Genomic DNA, 15,489 nt, shown 5'->3' with positions numbered 1-15,489 from the left:
AAACGTATTAAAATTCTGCACAGTCTGCTTCTGGGGAAAAGGAGGGGGGGGAGAATTGAGTCTTTATAGGTTGTGATAAAAAAAAAAAAACCAACACCTCAATAACCAGTTTCTATAAATGTCTTATACAATAAATAATAAAGATCTTAAGGAGACTATGACTGTATTTACTTCAGTTCTAAGGAAAGAACTTTGTTAAAAAACTTTTTTTTTTTTTTTTTTAATATTCACTTGTACCATTGCTTGTAATGAAATACTTTACTGAGAGTGGCTCATAACCAAATTGATGGATACACCAAATTATTCCTGATTTCCTAAAGGGAGGGGGGGGGGGGGGGGGGGGGGGGAGGGAGGGGGAAGGGGGAATTGTAGCTTCTGATTTCTGAGTCAGAGAGACATGGCTGACCTCTTTTCAGTGGTCTGTGGGGATAGGGCAAAGGGAAACAGCCATGAACTTGAGCATAGGAGGTTTTGCACCAATACGCGGAGGAACTCCTTCTCTGGAGATGTTCAAGACCTGCTTGGACACTTCCCTGTGCAGCCTGCTGTAGCGGGCCTGCTTTGCAGGAGGGTTGGACTCGATGATCTTTGGAGGTCCCTTCCAGCCTCTACAGATCTGTGATTCTGTATTTCATTGTATTGAAGCTGGAGAATATTTGTATCTTTCTGTTGCTGTTTAATTGCTTTTGTAGACCACTAGGAGTTTTACTCAGCAGTTAATGTTTCTTAACGTTTCATTAACCTTGAATTTTTAATGCTGGAAAATGAGGATTAAATATCCCATAGCCATTCATTCCACGGTCTGCTGAGAGCTCCTTGACAAAGCTGTGCAAACTGCAGATCAGCAAATACCCTGCTGCTAAGCTTACAACTTCCCCGCTTTTATAATTGCGCACATCTGATTTTAAAGTGGGTTTTCACATGCTCATTGGTGCAGTGCGAAAGCACCTTGCGGGAAGCTCGGGAAGCTCGGGCTGATCTCCGGCGGGCCGTGCGACGAGTCCCTCACTGCAACATCTTGCCCCTCCCCTAAGCAACCAGCGCGCACCGAGCCGAGCATCGTGGCTCTGCTGGAGTTGCTTCTGTTTTCATGGAGGAAGAGATGGCAGACCTTGCACTGCAGCAGGTGGAGCAGCCGCGGTGGATCTAACGCCGGGGTCTGGTGCGAGGATCCGAGTGCTCCTTGGGGCTGCCGGACAGTTGTCGCTCCAGGCTGACGCTAATGTAATTACATGTAAAGCTGACTCGAACGTTTTTAAAAATGGACACGGGATTTTTTTTAAGATCTGGTTTCTAACATGGAGCAATTTTTTTTCCTGAAGGATTCAAGCTGTTTTATATAAAGGCTTATTTCTGAACACTATGGACTTAGAATAAATGTCAAAGACAGGCAGCAAGCAGCGCTTACAGAGGCATTTTTCTGGAATCTCAGTCGTGGATCGATTGAAGTGCACAGGGTCTGAAAAAATGTCTCCTAGCATAAAAAACTTGGATTGTTTTTCTCCGATGCTATGCCACTGTAAAGTAGCATGTACCAACAACACAATATCTTTAATGTTTGGATGTAAGGTGGGTCTATAATAGGACTTTCCCGGAAATGTAAGCTGGATTTAATAGGCTGTGAATGATTGCCAGGATGTGTAATGTGGCTGTACCTTATTTCCGTTTAAATAGTGTGTATTTTGTTCTGTGTGTTACTCGGTTTTTTGGGCTCTTGGTGATTCTGACTGAAGTAATGAATTATTGTGGCTACTCTTTAGAGATCCCTTTGAACAGTATTTTGAATTTACTGAATGCCGCATGTGAAATGTCGTCATTCCCCATTAATCAGCATTAATCATCATGTAATCAGTTTATGGCACTTGGCTTTCATTTTCTTCAGCTGTGGAGAATTAAATACATGGGAGACTTGCACCGAGATGTGGGGCTGGAAATGCCTCCTGACATCATATTGATAGAAGCAATCGTTAGTGGCAGGTTTGGGTTTAACGGTGCCTGTGGGCATTTAGTCATTTTAGGACTCCATCAACTGTTTGGATTTTAGAGTAATAAAATGTATAATTTCCTAATTCACAGAATAGGAAGCAATGTATTCAGTGCTGTTCAAAGTGCTTTTTCCAGTGAAATTAACACACAAATTGAGGGATGTGTGAGAACTTAGCTGTTAGAAAGCCCCTCTAATTTTAGCGTATGTGAAGTTGCTTTTCAGACTGAGATTCAGCGGTCTTTGTCTCCAGAAGTTATTTTGCACGTTCAGTGTTTCCAAGTTGGTGTTCGTTGTGCTGAACACACACATGGAAAAACGGAACTGATTTTTATAAATTAGGAGCAGATGTGCCTATACATATGTGCCCACGTATAAATAATATGTATGTGTTGATGCTGAAGAAACACCATGAATTTGGGAAGGAAGGGTCTGATTTTTATTTTCTTGTGGCCCTTCTGATTGTGTGAATGATTTTTGTGGGGCTCCAAGCTGAATCCTTATTCAGTAGCAGGAATTTGCCGTGTTTTGTATCTGTTTGTCTTTCATGTGCCCAGAGCATTCTTCAGTCATAAATGTGTGTATATTGATTGATGCAGGCTGGAAGCTATTGGCTATAAAATCAAGATTTCTATTGTTCTTTGTGGAACTGCGCATCTCCTTCTCATTTATAACAGTAAACTTGTGAAGAAAGCCCTAGGATGCAAACAGAATTGAGTTTTGCCGGTTATGCTGTAGCTAAGAGATGCCGGTCCCTTTAAGAGCAAACTAAAAATACCCAGCGAATATCCAGAATCCACTTTAGGCGTTTTGTGCCGGATTTGAGTGACAGCGCGCTTCGTGCTGCGCTCGCACGTCAGCGGCCTGTCTGGTGCATGTGGGTCCGGCCGGGCCTGGCACCCTGTGGGGCGACTGCAGGGCCCCAGCCTGGCCCATGGGCACAGGGCAGCCCGAAAGGCAGGCGTGCTGCTGGCGCCTCTGCCCAGAGCTGTACAGGAGCGTGTCCTGCAGGCTAATAGTTTCTCAAGTATGGTTGAGCAGTGTTGTACTTGAAAATGTTTTGTTAGGCTATAATGCATGGGCTTTAACTATAGCTAAATAAACTTGCTGTTCAGCTTGTAGAAGAGAAGGCTCTGGGGGATCTCATCGATGTCTATAAATACCTGAACAGGGGGTGTGAAGAAGGCAGAGCCAGGTTTGGCTCTGTGGTGCCCAGCACCCGGACAAGAGGCCATGGGCACAAGCTGGCACACTGGAGGTTCCCTGAGAACATTCAGCAGCACTCAGTGCTCAGCCACCCACACAGCACTGGCACAGGGATCAGGGAGGTATGGGGACTCCTCCTTGGAGGTCTTCCAAAGCCGCTTGGGCATCTGCTGTAGGCGGTCCTTCTGGGACGAGGGCTGGGCAGAGGGATGCAGACATGCCGCCCACCTCAGCCCTCCTGTGCTTCTGCGAGCACACATCACAGTTAACGCAGAGCCAGTGCTCTGTGCTTTGCAAATCCCCGGTGAACTGAAGATGAAGTTTGAGTAACTGTGACCTGCTGGTAGTGCAGAGGGATTTGGCACTTCTAATTTTTTTTTTTTTTTTTTGAAGGAATGTTGCAAGGTTGTACTGTACTGAAATACCATTGTGATATCAGAAAAATCTCTTTTGAATAAGGAAAATCAAAGAGGCAATACTTGTGAAAATGTGAAATAATAATACAGTACTTTACATCAACAAATAATCCATCTCATGCAAGTTGTTCTATGAAAGTGTTTTCTATTTTCCATAGAAAATAGGTACTTTTTTTGTTTTGTTTTGGTTTGGTTTTTTTTTTTTTTAACTGTGTAGGAAAAGACCATTGGCAATCTAACTGCTCCTTGTTTGGTCTCCTTTCCTTGGCATTCTGGTACAGTGAATCTCTTCACTACATGTGCATCTTCAAGTATCTTATCATTTCTGAATATCCATGACATGAAGCAATGCATAAATGTTTGCGTTTAACACTGTGTATTTTTGCATATGGTGGAACATTGTGACCTAATTAGCATGTTACATCGGTTTTGCTCAAGATACAACGTCAAACTGAAGAGGAAAATGAATTCCAAATATGAAAGGCAGCTCCCCATGTCTGTACGCTTGAAATGCCTTCGTTTTTTCTCTCAGCACTAGTTATTAAAAGAAAACTCAGTGCTTCTATTTTGAGAGAGAAGGGGTTAGTTATTCAAAGTCCTGAACATGTGCTTAAAAAATATATCTGTTCTGTTCTACTGTTTCAAATCATTTATTTTATCATATATTAAGACCTAAAATGTAAATAATTCTCAATGTCTTAGGCTGTGATCAGTGAAGAAGTTTTGAGAATACACACTAATCTGCTTTGGTTCCACTACTGAAGTTTCTTTTGCTATAGCTGCAGGCTTTCAGCTTTTCACTGAGTTGCTGTTCACCTTCAGTGAGACTTCATTTGGTTTTTACAGTCTGCCCAGCTGTCAGAAATGAGAAGTTTTCAAGGTGACTTGCATTCTGCAATAGCTGAGCATGCTTCTTGTTTTGTATCCTTTTCCTTTTTCTCAGTGAGAAAGCACTGTGTTTTCCTGACCGTTTTCTCCTGGCTTAGCACTTCCACCAGGCTGCAGGTTACTCTCAGAAATATGCTAGCATCTTAATGACTTTGTTTTAGCATAATTATGGCAAATCTGGCTGTGGTGTTGCTTTTGATGCTGCAGTTATTGGAGTGTATTTTCTGCTGATTGGTACCTTCAAGTCAGAGTTAGGAAGGCCATTTTTTTTGAGAGGGAGATATGGGGATAACTGCTGTCATTTAGATTTCCCTTCTACCTTCTTTTGACTTGCTTCATTGTAGTCCTTTTGTGCAGGAGAGGAGATGCTGAATAAAGGAGTGTTTTCCAACAACTCTGCTTGCTGGGATGGCCTTCTGATGGGTCCCTTCAGGTCAAGCTTCAGTTCTGAAGTGGAGCAGTGACTGAATAGGGACAAGTATACACATTTGGGTCATCACAAGCAAATGGTTTAAATCCATGTTGCTTTTTTATGCTGTCTGTTCATGCTGCAGTGGAGATATTTGACCCTGTAAACTTCTATGTATTTATCACATTGAAGCAATTGTATCTCCTTTTTTAAGTCCTCACTTATTCTCAATCTTTTTCAAAATATTGATTGGACTTGTACAATTTTTTGTACAATCCCCAATATTGATTGGGGAAAATTAAAACCAGCCTTGACACAGCTGTATAAATCAGGCTGCATGTTTTTCTGGGTTTTGTTTGTTATTTTTATTTGTAGCATTGCATTGACTTGGGAATCACGTTGTAGCATGAATGAGGAGCATTAAAGCTGTGGGAGAAGGGGAGTACAGGAAAAGACTGGCAGTATTTTTTTTTTAGGCACCTTATCACTCTTGTTCTAATATTAAAGCTGCTGTAGCACTGATTTTTTTGTGTGCACGTGTTCAGAAGTTGTACTGCTGTGCTTTCAAATTTGTTTCTGTGTAAGACATCGGATTAAAGTGTACTTCTGATATAGGTTGGGCTTTGATACACGTCCCCTCCTGAAGAGAAGTGTAGTTGCTGCTGTCTTATATTTTGTCATCAAATTATCTGGTAGTTGAGGGTGTTCTTGCAAGATTAATTTTCAGTCCATGAACATGGCATTCTGTATGGCTTGAATCTGTAGATTAACAGAATTGCATGCTGTTGTGGATGTGGGTCACCAGTTTAAGGCATGGGATTGTTTGGGAGTTCTTAATTTTCTTTTGGTTGTCTTTCAGCAAGACCTCTCATTAGGGTAACTTCTTAAAAATATAAAACCACAGCTTAATTATCTCTGGGGAGTAGATTATGTATGAATTTGTTGAAATACCTTCCTTCTAAAGTACAGTATTTCCTGAAGCTTTTCTGTGCTTTTTCTGTGAACAGATGATCTGTATTCTGAAAAACAGTGCTACAAGATGTCCACAAAATCCTTGTTTATCCTGTGTGTTTTGCAGATACTGTGTTCGTTTTTATTTTTAACTCTGCTAGGCTTGTGAATTTAGGCAGGAAGGCTGCAGGCTCGAGCACTCAGCATAATGAATGATTTTACTGTGGTGAATATGGAGCAACTTCTGGTCTCATATAAAGTAGCCCAGGTTTATTAAAGTTAATGGTTACTTCAGCAAATTATTTAATCAGTGAGTTTTGAACTGTGAATAAATACTATAAAGTGTGCAATCTGTTTTGAATAAATCTCGTAAACCACGTTACATCCAAAGAGAAATGTTTGGATTTCATCTTAGCATACATATAAACCTGCAGCTGAATTCTCTGGGGGGCAGTATCTGTCAGAAATGTGCATTAAATGTTCAGCACTTGCAGTTTTTTTTTCACTATGAAATTCTGATGATAAACTAGAATAGTCCATAAAGCTTCTTGGAGAAAAAAAAAAAAAAAAAGTAATGATAAAAACAATAGAGTAAAGGCTTGGCTACTATCTGAGTGGTGTGGGAAACTTTCTAGATGTGCTGTCAGCAAATTCAGAGCTGCTTTGCCACGCTTGGCCCAATTCCTTCCTTTGATCTATCTGCCTTGCCCATTCCTTGGCTGGTTCTTCCATGTTGGGGTCTCCTGGTGCCTGGGTTGGGCAAACGACTGCCTTATTTTAGCTGTAAGCAGAGAAGTGGTCTTTGCCAAGCTACTGTGAGATGGGTTGGTCCTGCTCCCTTCCTCCCTTTCTCCTTGTGCTGCCATCAGTGCATGTTTCATCTGGTGAGCCACTTCAGGGAATTAAAACTCTAGCAGGTGAATATTGCTGGAACAGGGAACCAATGCTGCTGGCTCAGCTGCTGAACCTGCTCCCATTAATCCAGGTGTGTGGTGGAAGCAAGGGACAGCAAGATGTGGTTGCAGAGCAGCACGGGGAGAGTCCAGAGGGCCCTGTTGCTTTGCACAGCCACTGCCTGTTGGATCACAAGGCTGTACAGTGAAAATGGGCCTTTTGGCTCATGTGGGGTTTAGGTTGTATGGGATTTAGATTCAAGTCTGACAGCAGCATTAACTTGAGTGAAGGAGATGAGCGAATTCCTGTTCCAGTGGTGGCAGCTCCTGGAGAAGGAAGGAATGGGCAGTTGGGGATGGCACAGTTTGAGCAGACTGGTTCCCCTTAGTGCTCTGTGTCCATCAGGAGGCCTGGAATTCTGGAGGTGATGTGCAGTAGCAGAGTAGTACCAAATACTTCCACTTCTCTGGAGTGCTAGGTGTTAGAAGAATGTCTGCTTCACTGGAAGTTGAAACACTTTGTTCTGAAGTATTTCATGCAAAGGACAGCAGTAATCTTGAATATCACATCAAAATCCAGTTTATATGTCACGTTTATGATGCTTTTCTGAGCAGTTTATTTCTCTCATCGCTGCATGGCAGAATCCTTACCACAGCACTTGTTTTTAAAGTGAACTGTAATGCACATAGGCTTGTTAAAGCTTCGTATGTAACGTATTGTTATGAGTAGATGTGTTCCTTAATGAAATCTAGAGCCTGTTTGCTCTCAGTGTCTACATACCTGTTTCTGATAAAAGTGTCTGGTTTCAGGAAAAAAGCCAAGTAGTTCTGTGCTTTGACACAAGGTATTTACTTTTTTTTTTTTTTTTTTTTTTTTTTTTTTTTTTTTTTTTGTAAAGTAAGCTGGTTTTGATTCACTTGCCTTCAGTTTATCAATTTTGATTTTAAACTTGACTGATCCCCTTGTAGCTTTGAACAGGATTTTGTCTGATCTGAGTTGTGAAGTTGATTCACTTTTAGGTCCTATCTTCCCATATTTTCACAGTGTGTGGACTAGCGGGATCTTGAGGGGTCGTAAGTTCCAGTCACCCTAGAAATGAGTGGCTTAAGCATTAAGGGGTTGGCAACTGATGCACCTTCTCAAGTGGATTCTTTATAGTTTGTCCTGCAGAACGCATAACTTTGTAATACTGCTTTACTCTCTTATGAAGGGCAATAAAATGCGTGGATGACCGAGCGTGCCTCGGAATTGGTTGAGACTGGAAAGTTGAATCTGAGGTTCTTCTTTAAGCACACTTATAATGTGAGCATGTGTTCAGAGCTGCTGGATGAGCAGTTAACCTGCAACCCGGAGAACAGGTGAACATTATGGCCCTGTGTGTTCCCAGCTCATTCATAGCTTCTAGCAGGAGTCCGCTATAGTGGCTATAGAACTGTCTGGCTAGAATGCATCCCTGGTGGATAAATAAATAGGGTCTGGTTTTTAAAATTGAATGAAAAATTAATAACATTGACTGAGTAATGTCTTGTATTCGTGTGGAGGCTTCTGTGTTGCAGAAGCTTACTCTGTTTCATAGTAAAACCACATATTCTAGCTTCAGGCAGAGTTAGGAGCAGTGAATTGCTGTGTTGATACCTGGTATAAAAGCTGAGACTTCAGCAGACAAATAAGGCTTTTAGCAGGTGCTCTAAATAGGAAGTGTGGAAAAAGATTTTGAGACTGATGAAAAGATAGGGCACAGGGTTTGTGTTGTGTAAGCAAACGCAATTAAGAGGAGCCCATGGGAAGAGAGTTTGGAAGCATTGTTACTGTACACAAACAGGCAAAACAAACAAACAAAACTGGGTAGCTTCAAAGCATTTTCGATGAAACTAAAATGGCAGAAACCTTTTTAGATGGATTTAGATGAAAATAATAATTTAAACTTGTTAGATTTTATTACCTTGAGATTAGCAGAGTTAGAAAACTACTACGTATGTTTGTCCTGAGTTTTCTGGATAATCCCTTCATGTTTTGATAGCGGGCTGATCTTTGTTGTACATGTTTTCTTCAGAAATACCGCTATCAGAATGAAGATACACCTCCGCAGGAGCACAGCTCCCCGCACATTGCCAACGAGGTGACGGGTCCAGAGCTGGTTCACGTGTCAGAGAAGAATCTGTCCCAGATTGAGAATGTACATGGATTTGTTTCTCATTCTCATATTTCACCGGTAAAGGTAGGCAGTTCTTTACATTACAAGTTTGAACTGTTCAGATATATTCTCTAGGGTTAAATTTTTGTGTGTATCAGATATACCTGCTTATATTTCTTTTTATGGAACTCCTCACTTGTAAAATTCACTTTATAGACATTAAGGAATTGATTTAGTTCCACACACTGATTAAAGATGCATGGTTGTAAAACACCCAGATGATTTACAGTCTCCAAGGTCTTTTCCAACCTCTGAGTCTGTAATTCATAATTTCACGGACCCTGGGAGTTTTTAAGGAATCTTGTAGACTAAGATACCTTTGAGCTTACAATATTTATTTTTGGTCAGGAAATAGTTTGCTAAAGCTATTTGAATAAATGCTGTTAAAACGTGGACTTCATTATGTCAGAGAAACCCAAGGCTGTTCTTGTGTGCTTAGTATAGCTGGTCCTCTCCTCTTTTGTCCTGATGATCTTCCAGATGCATTCCTGGTTTTGGCATAGCTCATCCTGAAGATCTATATAGTCACAACTGCTCTGAGTTGAGAGAGCTTTTCATAATTCATTTGGTATGTTGACTTGTTGGACTATGTTCTAGGGACTAGACTTGGCTGGTGTATAAGATTTTGATTAGATTTATACAATAGTGCACTTGCTTAAAGAAACAAAATATAATAGAGGGCACTGGGAAGTTTTACTAAGGATGTGTTCATTACACTAATAATACAGGAAGATAATTATTTCAAGTCAAAATGCTAAACATATCCGACTTCTAAAAAACAGAGAACCTATCAAATGTGAATACTGCTTTATCATCGTATGCTGCTGTTTAGAAATGCTGCAGAGGGCAGTAGAAGCAAATTTTCTGAGGAATAGCTTTCTTTCTTTTTTTCTCTTTAATTATTTATTTATTGCAAGCCCACAGCAATTTGGAGCAGTAATGCAGAACATGGGTAAAAGATGATAGGAAACTGGTCAGGGTTTTAACTAGTTTGTTTAGCCCTCAAGAGAAGCTGTCAAATTTTCTAGGACTTAAAGCAGCTGTTGTGCGATGGACAATTGGTTTTCAAAGAGCATGTTCACTAAGTGGAAAGGCAAATGTGTATCCTAAATGTTCAGAGAGTGATAATGCAATTACTATTTGTCAAATGTTCTCCATTAAATACTACAGGAATTCACCATTGTTTCTTGTCTAGCAGAGGGGTGAACTACCTCAAGCGTTTGCAGTTATTGTGAAATAACACATAATATCTGTACAGATTTAAATGTTAAGCATATGGATTCCTGCCTTTTCAGTTTGTGAAGATATGTGTACCTTGTACCTCTCACGCATCAGAGAAGTGAACTTTAACCTAAGAGATTTCTTATTCTCTGTTTAACAATGTGTCAAGTGGAATTCTTCATCCTGTGAAATGGTTTTGGTTTTCTTTTTTTTGAATGCTTGGTGGTAGAGAATCAAAATTCCTTCAGAAATATTCTGTCCCATATGTGTTAAAGAATGTTTTCATGTAGGCGGGCTTTAAGAACCAGAGTTTCTTCAATATGAACTTTCAACACTTTTTGTAGGACTTTGAGATTATAATATGAGATTCCTCAAGTTACTACAATAAAAACCAACCAAATTGAACTGACTTTGCTGTAATTGAAAGGAATACATTGCTAACAAGGCTGACCACTAGATGGTGATGCTGCAAAAGAAGTTATTTTGATTTGAAAACTCCATTTAGCTTCTGTATCATACTTTCAGATTTAATTTTTCCCCAACTTAGTATTTTTATTAAGTAGCTCTGACCAAATGAAAGCAGTCATAGATAAGGTATCAAGTTTTTCTAACTGTGGACTGGGAAGTCAAGTTTCCTATCAAGAAAAAGAGCTTTGAGGAAGAGATTATTGAAAGGGTTTAAAATCATGGGTCACGATGCAACACAGTGGAAAAAAGAAAAATATTTTGAAGCATCATTCATTGAAAGCAGCCTGTGTGTGAAAGGGCTAGTATTGTATTTATAGCTCCCATGTTTGCAATATATTGGTACGTAGTCCCAAAACATTTTCCAGGAGTATATCTCAGTGGTAGCCAAATCTCACATGACACTTTGTGGTCTTCCTGGCAGGGTCATCCCGTTGATCACATGTTCTACAGCTTTGTTCTGTGGAGTGAATGCCTTGTGCCACTCAGTGCATACCTGCTTTGGTCACATGCTGAGCCGTTCGTACAAGTATTTCTAGGGTCGAGTGATATTTATGCTTAGTCGTTTCAAATGGACTCGGATATGAAACTGCTTGTCTGTTAGTGCTACAGTAATGTACATCTGCCTCAATTGTCTGTGGTATCACAGGAATGATGCACGGCAAAGTGCTACTTGTTCTTGAAAAGGCATTCAAGAGGGATACTAGAAAAGAGCCCTTGATCTCACTTTGGACTGGGAAAACAATGGAGAAACTGTTGTAAAGCATATAGTCATGGAGAAAGTGTTAATGAGAAACTGATGAAACCATTATAGAGTTGATCTTTGTGTGCATGCTCTGCTTTGTGCAGCAGAACATCTTGTTGATGTTGGTTTTAGATTTTTTTTTTTAACATACTAACAATGGAATCCTTTGAAAAAAAAAAGTCATTAAAAAAATCAGAGATGTCAGTTGTAGGAAAGGAGATCAGTAATCATGGGGGATGGAGGATACCAGAAGGATTCCACAAGAACACGTATTCCCATCAGAGCTTACATGCTCACTGATCACCTTAGAGGAATGAGAGCTCAGGATTATAACAGATAAATGGAAAATGATCTCAGTGCTCAGTTGCAGTTAAAAAGTTAAATTGAATATAAAGGATGCTTGAGGAAGCAAATGGGAATAAAACTGCATTACTGTATCTCCGCAGCAGTCTACAGGGTTCCTGTATCTTGACAACTGTTTTTTAGATCAGAAAAGGTATCAACCTAGAAATGGTTCACAGAACAGGAATAAGAATTGTCAGAGGCAGGATTCAGCTACAATGAAGTTGCATCAGTTTGACTCCTTGTTTGGGAAAGAGCTGAGTCAGGAGATAGCAATAAAACTGGAGTCAGAATGTTTAGTCATTTGCGTACATTAACTGCCCTAAGGAATGGTTATTTCAGTAATGTAAGTTTATGTTGAGATGTATAAACTCATTCAGAAGTACGGATTCACTGCTGGCAGTGGCTATAAGAGGACTAAGCAGTGTTACACTGTCATTCTCTCATTCTGAAAATCTTTGAGCTGCTCTGGTTTCTGGCTACATCAATTAAAGCTATCACAGCATACATCAGCATACATTCTGTCTTTTTTGCCCTTTGTTTAACTCCTCACTAATCTATATGAGAAATAATTGCTTATATGCACACATGCTGCTTTGAAAGCAGGACAACCACCTTTCCTGCTGATCCAAAATCTTATGCTGCTAAGATCTCTCCTGGTCTTTATTCCCTGCAGCCACTCTGCCTTATGCCTCCATCCTTTTCATTATCTCAAGTGCTTGCCCAGATGGCCTTTAGAGCTTGTGGATCTTCTGTCTTCATTAGGAGACTGGAAAAGCTCTGCATACTGATAGATTTTTATGACTTCACAAGCTACAAAGACACATTCAGGGTGAACTAGTAGTCAGAGTAATTTCCTACTTGACCCAGTACATTTGACCACTTACATGAGTTCCTAAATCCTTGTTCTCCTCTGAGGCAGGTAGGTGAGGTTCTCCTGAAGATGATGGTTCTGTTTTCAGTTAATAATTTAAGATAGGTTGAGGTGCATTTTGCAAGATAAGCTGCCATTTTTGATTGTGACAAATCTACAGTCTCAAGATCTAAGATCTCATATTGTTACCTATAATGAAGACTCCTCTAAAGCTTTATAACCATCTTCTGGTACTGTCAGAAAGATAGAACCTCTGCTATTAAGAAAGTATATAGGAGACCAATGGAAAGTACTTAAAGTAGTAACAACATTTGAATAAACCCTCAGGAACACTCAGTTTTATGCTTTGGTGCTCACTCTTGAGGAGATGCTCTTCAATCTTGCCTTGCCCAAGTTCTTGATAGCTTACTACTTTTTGAACTTTCTGTATGTGAAGAAGATACAGATATGTGCAGGGGTGTTAGTTTGCATCTTCTGTTACAAAGCAGTTGACCAAATCTGCCCCTTTTTCAGTTTGGGTTGGCTCAACATTTGCTTGTCAACAAAGATGAGAGAGAAAAACTGTAACAGATGGAAGGCGGATTAATCCAAATGTTGGAACAACCTAGGGTACAGCAATCAACATCTAGTCTTCTTAATAACTGGTTGCACTCTTTTCCCCTGAGATTTCTCTTGAGATCTCAGTGCAGCTGGGTTCATTTTGATGACTGAAGAAAGCCTAAAGAAATTTGCATTAAACGTAGGATGTTCCTATCAGTCTGGAGTGCCAGAAAGATGGGCCAGAGATTCATGAACAGTGTGCGTAAGACCAGGCAGCTTAATCTGCGCAGATTGGTAAGTTATCAGAGCTGTAATATGAATGCTGTTTAATAATCTTTGATGCTCATTATTTCTATTAGAAAGGTATCATTCTAGAGAAACTGTGTAGTTTAGCACTAAGATATGCTTCTGACTATGCAAGTAAGGCTTGATGAAAGTCAATCCTTTTGGTCTCCTCTCTCAATTAAACTAAGATATGAGCAGAAGGGGTTAAATTCTTTTTTCCACTGTTCAATTTGAGTTGTGTAGTCCTGGGTGTTGGCTTAGAATACTGAATAGGCTTGTTACCTGTGCTTGAATTTGTAATGCCAGCAAACATTCATCGAACAAAGAATTATGAGAAATTTTAAAAGGAAACATAAATTTATATTTACTTTTCCAGTTTCTTCCCCACCTAATTTAATTGCACAGTTATTGAAATTTAAGGGAGTTAATTGCATAGTCTTATTTAAATTTAGTTGTATGTAGTAGCTTTTGCTTTTACTTTTTAAAAAAGCAATACTGAAAATAAACACTTGCCTTACTTCTAGTTTCTTCAGTTTGTTCTGTATTATCCAGTTTATACTACTTAGCAGCATGTAAACAAAACTAACTGAAGGCACTTTTCAAGGGATTTGGCTGGTTGTTGTTTCCTAAAAAGAGTAATTGATGTATACCTGCTGTTTGCCTGTAAAAATAGGTGATCTCTGTCTTCAGGTTCCACAAGCAAACTCTTGACAGTGTATTTGACTTCTCTATGTGCTGGTAGCAAAGGACATAAATCTTTAGACCACAGCACTTCAGAGCATACTCCAATATGAAGTATAAACCATATCATACCGTCCACAGGAGCGAAAGGTCTTAAATTAGCCAAAATCTATAGACATACATAGTTCAACAGCTGCACACAAAACAAGTAATAAGCTATTTAATAAAATATATCATTCCTAGTCTTGCATTGCTCAATTCTGCACATGATGGCAATGCTATGAAGACCAGCAAGTGTCAAAACACATCACATACTCCCCCTTTACTACAAATAAGATGGATTTCAAAAAAGCATATTGCACTTACCCATCTTGCCCCTTTGGTTTTCAGGCACATGCAGGGGGTCAGACTAGTAGAAACTATTGCAAGACTGCAAAATCACATTCATAACTCAAAACTGCACAGAACAACATCCTGATGTGACATGGTGAAGCTGGCTATGTTTATGTCAATCCATAATTAACTGGGACCTGATCCTGATGGCCCTGGGCCATTCAGAGCACTGGGTACCAGAACACGGCTGGGGACCCAGTGTTTGCATGGCTGCAGAGCAGTGTCACCTCTGGCCTCCATTGACCAAGCACCATGCAAAGCTCAGTGCAAGTTGTGCTCATCTTTATTAACTTTTGAGTGTGTGAGCCTGGGGAGAATGGTTTGATACCGTTTGATACTGTTTGGGCTCATTTCTTTAATGAAGAGTTTTACTGAAGGCAAGTGATTGTTTATCCTATGCTCTTGCTGCATTTGAAACAGTTACTCAAAGATTTAAACAGTCCTTTTAACTTTGCATTGCTAGAAACGTATTCAATATCTGAGTTAATCCCAGTAAACACTGAAAATACATATCTACATCCTTCTGTGCAAAGTTGCTCAAAATTTAGGTCTGGTCTTTATTTTCTAGGACACCTGTATGCTGAATTTAATCATTCAGCCTGGGACGACAGAATTACAGTTAAGGTTTTTTTCTGAAATCCTTAAACTAAACAGATAGGATAATTATTGCTTGTGTTAAATGACAGTAATCCTACAGCCACCCACTACTGCAGTAACATTTTTAAGGCACAAGCTGAAAATCAGAGGAGAAATATATGAAAGTCATTATTTTGGCTGTGACAATTTCTCAGAACACCAAGTGTGGGGAGCCAGACCACAGTGAGTATCTCAGAACATGTAAGAGGGACAAAGCCCCCAGTCTCTGAACAATCCATGTGTAAATGGCAGCAGTAAAAGACACTTCTGCTTTTAACAGGTGTGATTTATTCACAACAGGATACAGGCCTCTGGTCATGAGAAACACAGAGTTTGACCAGTGTCATTCAGTTAATTAGTTTTGA

General features: G+C 39.9%; 1 protein-coding gene across 16 annotated transcripts in view; it reads left to right on the top strand.

Moving 5' to 3' along the window:
* Positions 1–15,489, top strand: part of DLG1 (discs large MAGUK scaffold protein 1) — a 131,174-nt gene that overhangs the window by 38,002 nt on the left and 77,683 nt on the right. For 14 of the 16 annotated variants that reach the window (XM_052686800.1, XM_052686805.1, XM_052686797.1 and 11 more), the window contains one exon: positions 8,802–8,966. In XM_052686800.1, coding sequence (XP_052542760.1) covers positions 8,802–8,966 — 165 coding nt within the window. Of the gene's footprint in view, positions 1–1,362; positions 1,570–8,801; positions 8,967–15,489 lie in introns of those variants that run through there. The other 2 variants (XM_052686801.1, XM_052686799.1) reach the window with 1 other exon arrangement.

The sequence above is a fragment of the Tympanuchus pallidicinctus genome, unplaced genomic scaffold, assembly GCF_026119805.1.
Source record: "Tympanuchus pallidicinctus isolate F22 unplaced genomic scaffold, pur_lepc_1.0 scaffold22, whole genome shotgun sequence".
Lineage (NCBI taxonomy): Eukaryota > Metazoa > Chordata > Aves > Galliformes > Phasianidae > Tympanuchus > Tympanuchus pallidicinctus.
Note: the sequence above shows the minus strand (reverse complement) of the source record. Positions and strands in the feature narration are given on the sequence as shown.